The sequence below is a fragment of the Oryctolagus cuniculus genome, chromosome 12 (genome assembly GCF_964237555.1).
Source record: "Oryctolagus cuniculus chromosome 12, mOryCun1.1, whole genome shotgun sequence".
Lineage (NCBI taxonomy): Eukaryota > Metazoa > Chordata > Mammalia > Lagomorpha > Leporidae > Oryctolagus > Oryctolagus cuniculus.
Genome location: NC_091443.1, coordinates 99,323,018 through 99,338,125, shown reverse-complemented (window position 1 = coordinate 99,338,125; position 15,108 = coordinate 99,323,018). Strand labels below are relative to the sequence as shown.

Here is a 15,108-nt window from a genome sequence, read left to right as displayed (position 1 = left end):
CACTGCTGGCTGGGGAGAGGGTGGGTAACAGGCCAGGAGTGGCTGGAGCAGCCATCAAGTCGGCCACCAGGTTTGCATTCCCTTTCACCTCTTGGCGTATCTTGTCCTGGGGGTAGGGGGTGCTCGCTCAGACTCTGCTGGGGTTTGGAGGAGAAAGAGGGCAGGGAAGAGGGAGTGGGGGCTGGCCCAGCTCCCAGCCCCACGGCCCCGGCTTCCACACGGCTGAACAGGAACTCCAGGGCAGGAGCGCACACAAAGGAAGGCTTTGATGCGTTTCCTGCCGGGCCCAGACCTCGGCTCTCTCCCCCCTAGAGCTTTGCTCGCCCTGCTCTGGGCCTCCTGTGAACCTGATTTAACAAGAGGCTGGGGGCAATGAGAAGTTCCTTGTGACACTCTAATCCCGACCGGCTGACTGGACCACACCCCCAGCGGAGGCAACCTCCAGAGTCCCGGACGATTCAGGGACTGGGTGGCCCCAAGGAGGAGCTGCTGACCTGGCAGGTGAGTCAGTACCGGTGAGAACCCAAGCCCGGGGTGAGGAGTCAGGGGGAGGTGGGGAGGAGACCCCAGCCCAGGCCGTCAGTAAAACTGAAAACCACCGGCCCCTCTCCAGGTTGGCCCAGACCAAGCTTACAGCCGGTTTAACAAAAGCAAATACAGGACACCCCCAAAAATGTTAATTTCAGGTGAACAACAAATACTTCTTGAGTATAATAAGCATGTCCCAAATATGGTATGAGACATGCTTATATATTGAATACATTTGTTGTTCATACGTAATTGGGCGTCCTGCGGTTCTTTGGACAACCTTAGATGGCAGAGAACAGCATATACATGGTGTGAGGGGTAAGTGGTTTTTCATTGTATATAGCTCATAAATTAGTGTTTGAGAAAAAAAATCAAGGTTAACAGCTTAGGCATGTTTAGAAATCAATTGTTGTACTGACTGTAGCCCTGTGTTTTTAAGATCTGGGATCTTGTCCTGATGTCTGCTTAACAGCCAAGGGTGTCCTGCACTATCCCTCCTGCCTGAGCTCCTCAGGGCACTTCTATCAGAATCTCTAGTCCTGTTCGAGAGAGAGAGAGAGACAGAGAGAGAGAGAGAGATGGCACAACCACGTTTCAGTCTGCTGGTCTCTGCATCCATGCATCCTCATGCCCAACAGCCAGAGACGTGGCTCAGCTTTTGTTCCTGTGGGTGAATTACAGCCCCCGGAGCTTCCCTGCCCTTGATGGGGCTGAGCAGAGGGAAGGGTGGGAGATGGGAGGCCCTCAGATGTTCCCTGGGGTCCTCCAGGTCTCTCTGTAGAGTCAGACTGACGATCAGTGTGTTGCTAGCAAAGGGAAGGGAGCTATGTTCTCCAGTAAGACACTGTGCCAGGCACATTACAATTCTTCTTTGTAGATACTGTTATTATCCTTCGTTTGCTGAAGCCCCAGAAGGTTAAATAATTTGCCTAAGGTCAAACAGCTGGTGAATGACAAGGCCTAATTCAAACCCAGGTCCCTCTGACCTTCAAGGTTCAGCTCTCAGGGAGTTTGCTTGGAGACGTGTTGGTTCGAGGTGTCAGGCTTGGTGGGGTGGGTGTTTGGTGCAGTGGTGAAGACTCCGCGTGGAACACCTGCACCCATTTCAGAGTGGGTTCAAGTTTTGGCTTCACCCCTGATTCCAGCTGCCTGGGAGACAGCAGTGACGGCCCAGGTGCTTGGGTCCCTGCCACTGATGTAGAAGACGCAGATGGAGTCCCAGGTTCCTGGCTATTGCAGGCATTTGGAGGAGTGGATAGAGATCCTCTGTCTTCTTGCCTTCCAAATAAAAACAAGTATTATGATTAATTTAAAAAAAGATGCAATGTCAGGCAGACATAGGTTCAAGTCCCAGCATTGCCACTTACTAACTGGCCAGAGGACCAAACTGACCAACAGGACCTGGTCAGAGGCAGAAGCAGAATGGCAAAAAAATTCCGGAAGGTCCTGGGAACATTTTGGCAGGACATTTCTACAACCTGGAAGTAGAAGAGCTCTCTCCACAACCAACCACTGGGTGAACAGGGTATCACTGCAGGCCGTGGATGAGATTTGTTCTGGTAGCTGAGTATTGCTTATATGGACAATATTTAATTGTGTGTCATAACATTTAAAAAAATATATTTATTTGTTGGAAAGGCAAAGTGACAGAGAGAGAGGGACACACACACACACACAATCTTTATTCCCCAAATGGCCACAACTTCCAGGTCTGGGCCAGCCTGAAGCCAGGAGCCAGGCACTCTACCTGGGTCTCCCATGTGGGTGGCAGGGGCCCAAGCGCTTGAGCCATCTTCCACTGCTTTCCAAGGTGCATTAGCAGGGAGCTGGATGGGAAGTGGAGCGGCTGGAACTGGGATGCCAGCAATGCCAGTAGCAGCTTAACCCGCTGTGCCGCGATTCTGGCCCCACATCTTATACTCTTTCCACCCTATTTTATAGGAGACTCCGGTGAGAACACAAAGCCTGCAAGCGGAAGTGGAACCCAGGTCTGACTTTGCGCTGTTCCTACTGCCCCTTGGTGCTGACAGGAAGTCACAACTTGGGTTTGAGTCTTGATCCTTGGCTGCTGCTTGGGCTGTGCTGCCCTGGACAAGCCACTTCGTCTCCTGGCCCTCTTTCCTCTTACGTAAAATGGTGCCAAGCCCGGTTCTGAGATAATGGGTTTGAAAATACCCAGTGCACCACAAAGTGTAGCACACACCCACAGTGTCATGATTATGTAATGGTCACCAGCACGCCTGGGAATGAGTGCACTGGGGAAAGGGCCATCTGCTATGCTGGGACGCCTCTGACGTCCCCTTGGAGCAGGGGCCACAGGGCCGCAGAAGGGAGGAGGGATTGACTCCTGGGGTGGTTACGTAACTGGGCGTGGAGTCCAGCTCCGGGTTTTCCCTGGCTGAGCCAGCTCATCTTAACAGCTGAGGTTTGAGGAACGTGTGCACATGTGCCTTCTTGAAGCAGGTTTGCACAGTGTAACCCAAGAGCCATCCCCTCCAGAGTTACCCGGGGAGGGGGCACTTTAATCTGAAGTTCCCTGGGTGCTCGTCCTGACCTCCAGAGTCAGAATCGCGAGGCGGGTGGGGTGGGAGGCAGACACCCGCATTTCGAACACGTGCCCCCAGTGCTTCTGATGCACTCGAGACTTGAGCTCTGGTGCGCCGAGACAGTGCCGGAACGGGCTCTCTAATACCACTGCAGCCTTGACTGCCTGTCCCAGGGAAGGCCTGCGGGAGACGCCAGCACAGAGGAAGCACAGCCCTTCTGCCCAGGACTTGGAGGCTCCCGGACGCAGCATGTCAGAGGGGGTAAGTACCCCTCCATTCCTTTTCTTCCTCCCCGCTTCTCCGCGGTGTAGGGGCTGAGCCAGCCGCTTGCCAGGCTCATTCGGGCTGCTGGGGGACAGCGACTGTTCTCACTTCTCCCTGACCCCTTTCTGCCCAGGTGGGCACGTTCCGCATGGTCCCTGAAGAGGAGCAGGAGCTCCGGGCCCAACTGGAGCAGCTCACAACCAAGGACCATGGGCCTGTCTTTGGTCCATGCAGCCAGCTGCCCCGTCACACCTTGCAGAAGGTGAGGGTGGCCAGAGATGTGGGGAGGGACTAGGGAGGCGACACAGGAGGTTTGGGAGGACTGTGACAAAGTACTCTCTCCTGTATCCCAGCCCCTGCTCTCTGGATCATCCTGGACTTCATAGGTTAGCCTGTTCATCTTGGCCATCCTGTGAGTCAGGGCTATGGCAGCAGCTGGGCTGATCCCAGAGTACCAGACTAGGGGTCATCATGGAGTCAGATATGGAGAACACTGGTTTCTTTTTTTTTTTTTTTTTGACAGGCAGAGTGGACAGTGAGAGAGAGAGACAGAGAGAGAGAAAGGTCTTCCTTTGCCGTTGGCTCACCCTCCAATGGCCGCCGCGGCTGGTGCGCTGTGGCTGGCGCACCGCGCTGATCCGATGGCAGGAGCCAGGAGCCAGGTGCTTTTCCTGGTCTTCCATGGGGTGCAGGGTCCAAGCACCTGGGCCATCCTCCACTGCACTCCCTGGCCACAGCAGAGGGCTGGCCTGGAAGAGGGGCAACCGGGACAGAATCCGGCACCCCGACCGGGACTAGAACCCGGTGTGCCGGCGCCACTAGGCGGAGGATTAGCCTAGTGAGCTGCGGCGCCGGCCCGAGAACACTGGTTTCAAAGTGGCCCTGGGGAACAGAGATCCAACTGCTGCCTCACTGGACAGGCAAAAGGCCCAAGTTCTAAATTGCTATGTAGCCTCAAACAAATAGGGTTTTGTCTTTTGTATCTAGGAATATGGTTGTTGAACTAGCTCGGAGACACCCCGACTGTTTTCTGTGGAGGCTGCTTTTTGGAGGAGGGGTTGGACAAGAGATGGCTAAGCTGGGTTCCTGGCTTCCATCTCTGCTTCCATGGGCACCCCAAGGGAAAGAGGCTAAGCTAGGCCATTCCAGTTCAGTTCCAGTTAGCCGTGGACTCTGGGCCACATGCTGCAAACACCCCCAGGATGAGTAGTTGCCCTAACTTTCTACAAACACAGCAACCTGCTGTGCTGGCCAGTGCAGGTGGCCCCCTAGCAGGCAGGAGAGCGGGGTCTCCAGCCGCGGTCACTGTGGCGCTCAGCGGGTGTGGCTCTGGTGGGAGCCTCAACCCAGGTCCCGTGTCTACACCCCACCCTGTTCCAGGCCAAGGATGAGTTGAACGAGAAGGAGGAGACTCGGGAGGAGGCAGTGCGAGAGCTGCAGGAGCTGGTGCAGGCGCAGGCGGCCTCTGGCGAGGAGCTGGCCCTGGCCGTGGCCGACAGGGTGCGGAGCCGCGACAGCGCCTTCCTCCTGCGCTTCATCCGTGCGCGAAAGTTCAACGTGGGCCGCGCCTATGAGCTGCTCAAAGGTGAGGGCCGCGGGAGGGAGGCGCTGCTCCGGGCAGGTAGCAAGGGGACCCCATTCCGTGACATGGGCAAGTCCCGCTGTGTCGGCCTCTAAGCCTTACCGTAAAACGGTGCCTGTGAACAAAAGGCTCCAAGACCCTTTTCAGCTCCGGCAGCGAATGAATGAATGAATGAATGAGTCTGACACCACCTGACTTGTAGAGCTCCCGCTCCTGTCTTGGCTCCCAGTCTTGGGAGAGCAGAACTGGGGTGCTCATTTGGATGAGCTTCGGAGGCAGAGCCCAGGCCGCTCTGAACTCTGCAGGCAGCCGTGTGAGCGCCCGGCTCACCACAGGTTGGAGAGCCCCAGCCCCTAGGGACAGAACTGCCCCCGTCCTGCTGGCTGGTGGAAGACAAGTTTCCTGGAGGAATTGTCTTGGTGCTGGCGCAGCCCGTTGATTTTTTTCCCCCTTCTTCCTTCCTTCCCTAAATGCTAATTCCCTGCTGTGCTTTGCCAGCCACTGTCCTAGGCCAGTGCAGAACAAAATGCTAGAGTCCTCTGCCCTCGTGGGACTTGTAGTCTCGCAGTGGAGATAATATGAGTAAAGCAAACAGAGAAAATAAAAAAAAAATGGAGTGGTACCTGGTGATGAGGGGTAAGGAGAAAAATGGAGGAGGTGGATGTCAAAGACCAAGGAGCTGCCACTTTAGGTAAAGTGCTCAGGAAAGCGGCATAGTGCAGAGGGAATCCTTTTCTTGGGGAGGAGGGGCATTGGGAGAAAAACCCTAAGGACACCATGAGGGGCACAGCAGGGGAAAGGTGAGACAGTGAGGGTGGGGTCTGCCTGGGAAGGGGTCACGTGGTTTTCCCTTGGCACACGCCCAAGAACACCTCCTCTGGGCCCAGGCCCTCCAGCAGCTCAAGTCTGTTCAGGATGGGGAGGCCTGGGGTTTGTGGCTGGAGCAGGGGTGGTGCACAGTCAGGAAGGGCCTCTGTCCTGCTTGGGGTTTGGATCTGATATCAGGGACTTCTTCTCAGCCCTGCCCATACCCTCTCTGTCCCCAGATTTGAAAACAAACAAACAAACAAAAACAAACAACCGAAAGCCAAAACCCTGTGCCTTGTCCCTGTGGGGAAGAAAACAAGTAGCAATCACCCTGGTGCTTGGGACTGGACCTCGTGCTTGCACAGTTCACAATGATGTTGATACCTTGGGTCTTGTTTGTTTGCCACACAGTTTGGTGACATGGGCCAGTGTCGTCATCCCAAGTCCCTGGAGAGGGAACGTGGGGCTCAGATAGGGTCAGACACACACAGAAACACGTGGAGGAGCCAGGCAGGAGCCCAGGTCTCTGAGTCCCACCATGTGGCATCTCAGAAGGTAGTAGGGGGAAGTAAGCAGGGCACAGCTCCCTAGGGGGCTCCTCATCTCTCCCACCTCCAGGTTACGTGAACTTCCGGCTGCAGTATCCTGAGCTCTTCGAGAGCCTGTCCCTGGATGCTGTGCGCTGTACCATTGAGGCTGGCTACCCCGGGGTCCTCTCTCGTCGGGACAAGTATGGCCGAGTAGTCATGCTCTTCAACATTGAGAACTGGCACTGTGAAGAGATCACCTTCGATGAGGTCAGTGGGGGCCTGCCTGGCTGCCTCCCTCTCTCTCCCTGCCTGGCCGTTCCTGGACCCACAGGCAGGGCTCCCTAGGGGATGATGTCAGTAGGGGGGGAAGGCAGGCACCTGCCACTAGGCCCTTTCATGCAGGGAGAGAATTTCTAGGAGGTGCTGGGGCAGCTGGGAAAGCTTTGCAGGTAAGACTGGCCTGCCCATCATCTGTGGGCTGTCCTTGGGGTCACCATCAGGTGCCAAGCGGGGACAACGGCTGTGGGCCATGAGCCGGGGGCGGTCCTGTCAAATGCGGAAAACTGAGTGACAGAGAGAACGAGGATTAGTGTGCTGTGGGTTGGGAGAGATCTGGAAAGCACTGGCTCCAACCCGCTAAGCAGCCTGAGCTCTTTGTGCTTGGCGCTTAGGTATTGGATTTTGCTTGTGAGAGCTCTTGAGAAGGCTGCCCAAGTAGGGGAATTAGGGTTTGTCTTTGGAGAGCTGCAGCTTGTGCCATGAGCCTTATTTTTTTTAAACAAGCAAACAAAAAAATACAGACACATTTTGGAAAATGTTATCTAGTTGCCCTAGTATTATTTTTTTTTAAAATTTATTGATTTAGTTATAAGGCAAAATTAGAGAGAGAAAGGGAGAAACAGAGAGATCTTCCATCCTCTGGTTCACTCCCTAAATGGCTGTGATGGCTGGAGCTGGGCTGATCCAAAGCCAGGAGCCAGGAGCCTCTTCTGGGTCTCCCACATGGATGCATGGGCCCAAGGACTTGGGCCATCTTCTACTGCTTTCCCAGGGAGCTGGATCAGAAGTGGAACAGCCAGGATTCAAACTGGCACCTATTTGGGATGCTGGTGCCACAAGCTATGCCACAGTACCAGCCTCTCATTTATTAAAATGTGCGTCTTTTTTTGTTGTTGTTGTTGACAGGCAGAGTTAGACAGTAAGAGAGAGATGGAGAGAAAGGTCTTCCTTTTTCCATTGGTTCACCCCCAAAGTGGCCGCTACGGCCGGTGCATTGTGGCCAGCATGCTGTGCCAATCCGAAGCCAGGAGCCAGGTGCTTCCTCCTAGTCTCCCATGCGGGTGCAGGGCCCAAGGACCTGGGCCATCCTCCACTGCCCTCCTGGGCCACAGCAGAGAGCTGGACTGGAAGAGGAGCAACCGGGACAGAATCCGGTGCTCCAACCAGGACTAGAACCCGGGTGCCAGTGCCACAGGCGGAGGATTAGCCTAGTGAGCCGCAGCACCAGACTAAAATGTGCATCTTTTCCCAATGACTTGAGATGCCATCGTCATCATATTCTATATGAGAGTCTTTAAGAAATTTGTGGAAAATGCCTATTATGTTAAAACTATGCATGGATTTCAAAATTTTACACAATAGATTTATCTTTTATTATATTTATTTATTTAGTTTATTTGAGAAGCTGAGAGATGGAGACAGAGAGGGAGAGACAGACAGAGCTTTCACCCTGAGATGGTAGCAGGTGGAGGGAGGCTGGGCTAGGTGGAATCTGGGAGCAGGGAATTCCATCCAGGGCTGCCATGTGGGTGGCAGGGACTACTTGAGCCATCACCTGTTATCTTCCAGGGTCTGCATCGACAGGAGGCTGGAACTGGGAGCAGGATCTGGGAGGGGAGTTGAACCTGGACACTGCAATGTGGGATGTGGGCATCTTAACCGGCATCCTAACTGCTAGGAAAATGCTTACTCTTAAGCTTATCTTTTTTTAATTTTTAATTTTTATTTATTTATTTGACAGATAGAGTTAGACAGTGAGAGAGAGAGAGAGAGAGAGAGAGAAAGGTCTTCCTTCCGTTGGTTCACTCCCCAAATGGCTGCCACGGCCGGCGCGCTGCGCAGATCCGAAGCCAGGAGCCAGGTGCTTCTCCTGGTCTCCCATGGGGTGCAGGGCCCAAGCACTTGGGCCATCCTCCACTGCCCTCCCAGGCCACAGCAGAGAGCTGGACTGGAAGAGGAACAACCGGGACTAGAACCCAGCACCCATATGGGATGCCGGCGCCGCAGGCGGAGGATCAACCAAGTGAGCCACGGTGCCGGCCCAAGTTTATCTTTTAATTCCATTTTCCATGAACATTTTGAAACCCTTTTATTTTCAAATGTGCTTGGGACTATTTCTGGACTTTCTGTTCTGTTCCATTGGTCCCTTTGCCTATTCATGGTCCATATCACTTTGTTCTTTTTTTTTTTTTAAAGATTTATTTATTTATTTGAAAGTCAGAGTTACACAGAGAGAGAGGTCTTCCATTTGCTGGTTCATTCCCCAAATGGCCGCAACAGCTGGATTGGGTCGATCTCAAGCCAGGAGCCAGGAGCTTCTTCTGGGTCTCCCACAAAGGTGCAAGTGTCCAAGCACTTGGGACATCTCCCAGGTGCTTTAGCAGGAAGCTGGATTGAAAGTGGAGCAGCTGGGACTTGAACTGACATCTATATGGGATGCCAGCGCCACAGATTGAGGTTTAACCTACTATGCCACAGCATCAGCCCCCAAAATCACGAATTTAAAATCACCCACAATCCTACTACCCAGAGATTTCTACCAGTGATACCATTCTAATCTGTATCTTTTTTAAAAAAATTAATTTTGGCCAGCGCCATAGCTCACTTTGCTAATCCTCCACTTGCAGCGCCGGTACCCCAGGTTCTAGTCCCAGTTGGGGCGCCAGATTCTGTCCCGGTTGCTCCTCTTCCAGTCCAGCTCTCTGCTGTGGCCTGGGAAGGCAGTGGAGGATGGCCCAAGTGCTTGGGCCCTGCACCCGCATGGGAGACCAGGAGGAAACACCTGGCTCCTGGCTTCAGATCGGTGCAGCGCGCTGGCCGTGGCGGCCATTTGGGGGGTGAACCAATGGAAGAAGGATCTTTCTCTTTGTCTCTGTCTCTCTCTGTCTGTCTGTCTCTCTCTCTCTGTCTAACTCTGCCTGTCAAAAACATTAATTTTATTATTTATTTGGAAAGTAGAGTGACAGAGAGAGAATGAGGGGGAGGGAGTGAGTGGGGTGGGGGCGGAGAAAGAGAGAGAGAGAGAGAGAGAGAGAGAGAGAGAGAAGAGATATTCTATCTGCTGGTTCTCTCCTCAAATGGCCACAACAGCCAGGGCTGGGCCAGGCCAAGCCAAAGCCAGGAGCCAAGAAGTCCGTCTGGGTCTCCCACATGGGTGCAGGGGCCCAAGGACTTGGTTCATTTGCAAGAAGCAGAACAGCAGAACAGCTGGGACCTGAATTGGCACTCTGTTACAGATGATGGTGTCAAGGTGGTGGCTTAACCCACTGTGCTGCAATGCCAGTCCCTAATCGATATTTCCTGCAACATATACACACGATAATTATCTCACTAAAATGGGACCATACCTGTATGATTAGTTTTCTGTTTCATTAAAAAAAACTATAGAGGTTGGCATTTGACCTAGTGCTTAAGACACCAGTGTCCATGTCAGAGTATCTGGGTTCAATTCTTGGCTGTGACCTGACTCCTGCTTCCTGCTAATATTCTCTGAGAGACAGCGACAACAGCTCATGGGATTGGTCTCTGCCACCCCCATCAGAGACCTGGATTGAGTTCCTGGTTCCTGGCTTTGGCCTAGACCAACCCTAGCTGTTGTGGGCATTTTGAGAGTGAACCAGGGTTAAGCCATTGCTTGTCATACCGTCATCCCATATCAGAGTGTGGGTTTGAATCTCAGATAGTCCACTTCAGATCCAGCTCCCTGCTATTGTGCCTGGAAAGGCAGTGGAAGGTGGCCCAGGTGGTTGGGCTCCTGCACCCACATGGGAGACCAGTATCGAGTTCCTGGCTCCTGGGTTCAGCCTGACCCAGACCTGACTGTTGCTGCCATTTGAGGAGTGAACCAGCGAGTAGAGGATCTCTCTGTTTCTCCGTCTCTGTCACGCTGCCTTTTTAAAAATATTTATTTATTTATTTATTTGGAGGGCAGAATGACAGAGAGGCAGAAGCAGAGAGAGAGAGAGAGAGAAGTCTTCTATCTGCTGGTTCACTCCCCAAATGGCCACAAAGGCCAGAGCTGGGCTGATCTGAAGCTGGGAGCCAGGAGCTTCTTCCAGGTCTCCCATTTGGGTGCAGGGGCCCAAGCACTTAGGTCATCTTCTACTGCTTTCCCAGGCCATAGCAGAGAGCTGGATTGGAAGAGGTGCATTTGGGACTTGAACTGGCACCCATATGGGATGCTGGCACTGCAGGTAGTGGCTTTACCCACTACATCACATAAGTAAATCGTTACAATTATTTTAAAGGTTAAATACATAATCCTGGAACAACATTCTGCCACCTAACCACGGGTGTGATCTTCAAGGTCAGTTTCTTGGTCTGCTTTCACAAAGGCAGAACATCCCAGATGGAAGCCTTTGGCGAATGAAACCCCAGTAAACAGTGTGCCGATTATCTCTCCCTTCAAGACCTGGGACTTCATAAATCTCTTTTTGGGTTGGGGCTTACAGCCTGTTGACTCTGTGCTCAAGATCTTGCAGGCATATTGTTTCATCCTGGAGAAGCTACTGGAGAACGAGGAAACCCAAATTAATGGGTTCTGCATCATTGAGAACTTCAAGGGCTTTACCATGCAGCAGGCTGCGGGGCTCCGGGCTGCAGATCTCAGGAAGATGGTGGACATGCTGCAGGTTAGGCCCCAGAACCTGTCCCGTGAGAACCTCTCAGAGGAGGGGACCCTGGGAGGCAGGCCCAGTTTCCCAGTTTCATGGTTCTGGCAAGGACCTGAGAAGTGACCACTTAGTGCCACAAAGACACAGAGACAACCACAGCCCCAGCCGCAGACACTTGCAGGTGATCACCCCTTTGGCGACTCTGACTCCTTGGAAGATTCTCTCCACGCTGTCCTGTTTCATGTACAAACCTGGGAACTGAGGTGACAGGGAGTTAAGTGAATCGCAAGGCCACACAGTGATAAAGGCAGGGGACAGCCTTGGACCTACATGTTCTGATCTAGACTCCTATGTTGTCTGTCCGTATATACCATGTTGCTTTTCTGAACATGACTTTACCCTGACAAAGGGGTATCACCACCTCCCTGACAGCGCCCTCCTTGTAAGAAATCTTCAGAAACTTCCCAGAGGGGGTGGCCTTTGGTTTGCTGCTTCAGCTGCCTGCATCCCATTCTGGAGAGCAGGGGTTTGAGTCCCAGCTCTGACTCCTGCTTCCTGCTTCCTGCTAATGCTTCTGGGAAGGCAGTGAATGGTGTCCCAAGTCCTTGGGCCCCTGCCACCCATGTGGGAGACCTGGATGGAGTTCCTGGCTTCTGGCTTTGGCCTGGTCTAGGCCTGGCTATTGCAGTCTTTTGGGGAAGTGAACTAGCAGACACAAGATCTCTCTCCCTCTTTCCTTTTCTGTCACTCTACCTTTCCAATAAATAAAAAAAATAAATATTTTTAAAAAGTTCATGGAAAATGAATATTGTGAAAAAAATAAAAACTATGTATGGAGAGGAAAGGCAGAGAGAGAGAGAGAGAGAGAGAGAGAAAGAGAGAGAAAAGTCTTCCACCTGCTGGTTCACTCTCCAATTAGCTGCAATGGCTGGAGCTGTGCTGATCTGAAGCCAGGAGCTTCTTCCGGGTCTCCCATGTGGGTGCAAGGGACCAAGGACTTGGGCCATCTTCCACTGCTTTCCCAGGCCATAAGCAGAGAGCTGGATCAGAAGTGGAGCGACCGGGACTTGAATCGGCACCCATAGGGGATGCCAGCCCTGAAGGCGGTGGATTTACCTGCTATGCCACAGCGCCGGCCCCTAAACTTGTCTTTTAATTCTATTTTCCGTGTACTTTTTAAAGTGCACTTGTATGTACTGATATGTCAGGAGTTCTTCCTTAGCTCTGCTCCCTGTACATCAGGCAAGGGTGGGGTGGGGGCGGGGTCCTGGGAGGGGCTGCCAGTAGTGCCCTCTGGTCTAAGTAGCTGTTCGCAGTCCACTCCCCAGGCATGTGGGTTCAGGAGCGCTCAGTCACCGAAAAATCAAGCAAGGCTGCTATTTCGCTTCCTCACCTAATTCCAGGGCTTTTCGCCTCAGCGGGGGACAGGGTGGAGGGTTGAGCAGCGGCACTTCTGGGGCTTCCTCCTGGCAGCTTGGAGCCAGGGTTCCCTGGTGGGGTCTGTGGGGAGAGGCCACGGGGAGCAAGTGGGAGCCGCCGAGGCCACTGGGCTGCCCGCGATGGGGGGCGTCTCTTCTCCACTGCAGGACTCCTTCCCAGCCCGGTTCAAAGCCATCCACTTCATCCACCAGCCGTGGTACTTCACCACCACCTACAACGTGGTCAAGCCCTTCCTGAAGAGCAAGCTGCTCCAGAGGGTGAGTGCAGGGCCTGCCAGGGAGGGCAGTGACCCAGGTGGGGCTGGAGCACGAGGCGGTGGGAGGAGTGCTCTGCACCCTCTGTGCCCCGGTCCTGAACTGAGCGGCTGCCCCCCTGCCCGACAGCACAGCCCAGAGGGCCCTGGAGAAGGACCTCACCTGGTGGCTTTGTCCCCCTGCCTTATGGGGAGGCCCCTCCTGCTCAGCTGTCCCCCTTTGCTTCCCTGCAGGTCTATGTGCACGGAGATGACCTGTCTGGCTTCTTCCAGGAGATCGACGAGAACATCCTGCCCGCCGACTTCGGGGGCACCCTGCCCAAGTATGATGGCAAGGCTGTGGCGGAGCAGCTCTTCGGCCCCCGGGCCCCACCTGAGCACACAGCCTTGTGAGAATGTCTCGGCCATGTCTGAGCTGTAGTTAGCATCCCTGAGCCTTCTCCTCAGCTGTCCTGGGCCCAAGGCTGGGAAGAGAGCTGCTTGAGGTGACTGCCAGACCTCCCTAAGCTAGGCTGAGCCCAGGGGTCGCCTTCCTCCCATGCTGGGGGAGGGGCAATAAAGCAGAATCCCCTGGCTGGAAGAAGAATCCGGGGTAGTTGTAGCTCCGTCTGTCTCTGCAGCTGTAGGACAGTGACAGGCGTATGCTTGAATTTCAAAGACCAATTAGGCTTCTGAGTAACAGATTTTTGCTATGTAGGGGCTGTGATAATAGGCAGGGAGGCCGGGTTAAAGCCCCACCCCAACGCAATAAAAAAGAAATACAAGAGGGGGATATAAGTTCCAACAATTCGATTCGGCAGACACAGTAATGCCGGCAGCCTGCAGGCACACCCAGGGGTTTTCCACATAGAATTCCTGTCGCGTGGCCTGCTCCGGTTGGGCACCTACAGTCTCCTGCATGCGGTGATGGTCAGGAGCTTAGCCCTTTCCCCAGGGCAGCCGTCGTGTCCCCTCCTGTCTGTCGGGGGAGTTTCTCGGCCAAAGCTCTCTGCTCTGCACCCCTTGCCTCGATGGGTGGCTTTGTTCATTGGCAGGTGATGTCTTCTCAGAGCACCTCTGGTCCTCCAGCTATACAGTTAAAGCTCTTTGTTTCCAGGCTCAGGTCACTGATAATGATGAACTTGCACTTTTCCAGATCTGCATATTGTTGACAAATACAAATGCTTTCCTTCTGTGGAGTTGGCTTTCCTTGCGTGCGTGCTCATGTTTGAAGGTCCGACGGCCCGTGTGGAGCCTCTGCTGGCCGAGTTGCTGGCGTCCTCTGGGCACGAGGCCCCCAGGCGTTGACAGGTGCTTCTCTGGGAGGCTATAAGTACTTTCCCACCTGGAATCAGATACTCAATCCTGTGGTTCCTACTAGTGGTGCTGAGTGAGGGATGACTGGCTTGGCTATTCCCACCCAGGTATCCAAGTGAGTCAGCCCATGACTCCTGTCTGTGGGATCACCTCCCTCCTGTGGGCATGAAGTAGCCTTGGTGCTGCACCCAGATTTCCAACCATTTCCTGGACTGTCGGTTCAATCCAGTCCCATCTGTTTGCACACTTTCAGAAGTTTCTCTGACACACTGAGAGTTCTCTTTTTCATTTTCCAGTGAGGACATATGTAAGTGCACGTACCAGGGTACTTAAACATATTCTTGGAGGGCTGGCAGGAAGCTGGAGTCAGGTTGCAGCCAGGATTCCAATCCAAACACTCCTGATATGGGACACGGGCATCTTAAGTACAAGGCCAAATACCTGACCCTTAAATTAATTTTTAAAAATTATACAGAAGACTTAACTTATACAGAAAAATTAAAAGGTTTACTTTAGTGCAAACATTTTTTTGAAATCCATGCATACAAGGCATATTCAAAAGGTTTGTAGAAAATGCATACTGTGAAAAAATTGCATAGACACAATTTTTTTTTTTTGCACCAAGGTTAAGTTCCCTCTTTTGAGAGAGAGAAAGAGAGAGAGAGAGGGAGAGAGACTTATCTTTCTTCTTCTGGTTCACTCACCAAATGCCTACAATGACCAAGGCTGGGCCAGGCTAAAGCCTGGAGCTGGAAACTCAATTCACATCTCCCATGTAGGTGGCAGGGACCCAACACTACTTGAGACATCACCTGCTGCTTCCCAGGATCTGCAACTGCTGGAAGCTGGAATGGGGAGCTGGAGCCAGGAATCTAACCTAGGCGCTCTGGTGTGGGATGTGGGTGTCTACTGCCAGGCCAAACACCTGCCCCTGAGTTAAATAATTTAAAGCCATATATAAAAATAAATG

At 53.1% G+C, this 15,108-nt stretch overlaps 1 protein-coding gene across 5 annotated transcripts; it reads left to right on the top strand.

The window, feature by feature from the left end:
* Positions 1 to 342: 342 nt before the first annotated feature.
* RLBP1 (retinaldehyde binding protein 1) lies at positions 343 to 14,014 on the top strand. 5 transcript variants are annotated; one of them, XM_070053389.1, is made up of 9 exons: positions 343 to 497; positions 2,470 to 2,516; positions 3,229 to 3,335; positions 3,472 to 3,600; positions 4,719 to 4,923; positions 6,346 to 6,524; positions 11,009 to 11,167; positions 12,736 to 12,846; positions 13,077 to 14,014. In XM_070053389.1, exons 3-9 carry the CDS (start codon positions 3,324 to 3,326, stop codon positions 13,233 to 13,235), a joined length of 954 nt encoding a protein of 317 aa, XP_069909490.1. In that variant the 5' UTR covers positions 343 to 497; positions 2,470 to 2,516; positions 3,229 to 3,323; the 3' UTR covers positions 13,236 to 14,014. The 5 variants fall into 5 exon arrangements, with proteins under 5 accessions (XP_069909490.1, XP_008273572.1, XP_069909491.1 ...); XM_008275350.4 differs by having other exon boundaries at positions 343 to 501; XM_070053390.1 differs by lacking the exon at positions 343 to 497 and adding an exon at positions 639 to 846.
* The last annotated feature ends 1,094 nt before the right edge of the window (positions 14,015 to 15,108 follow it).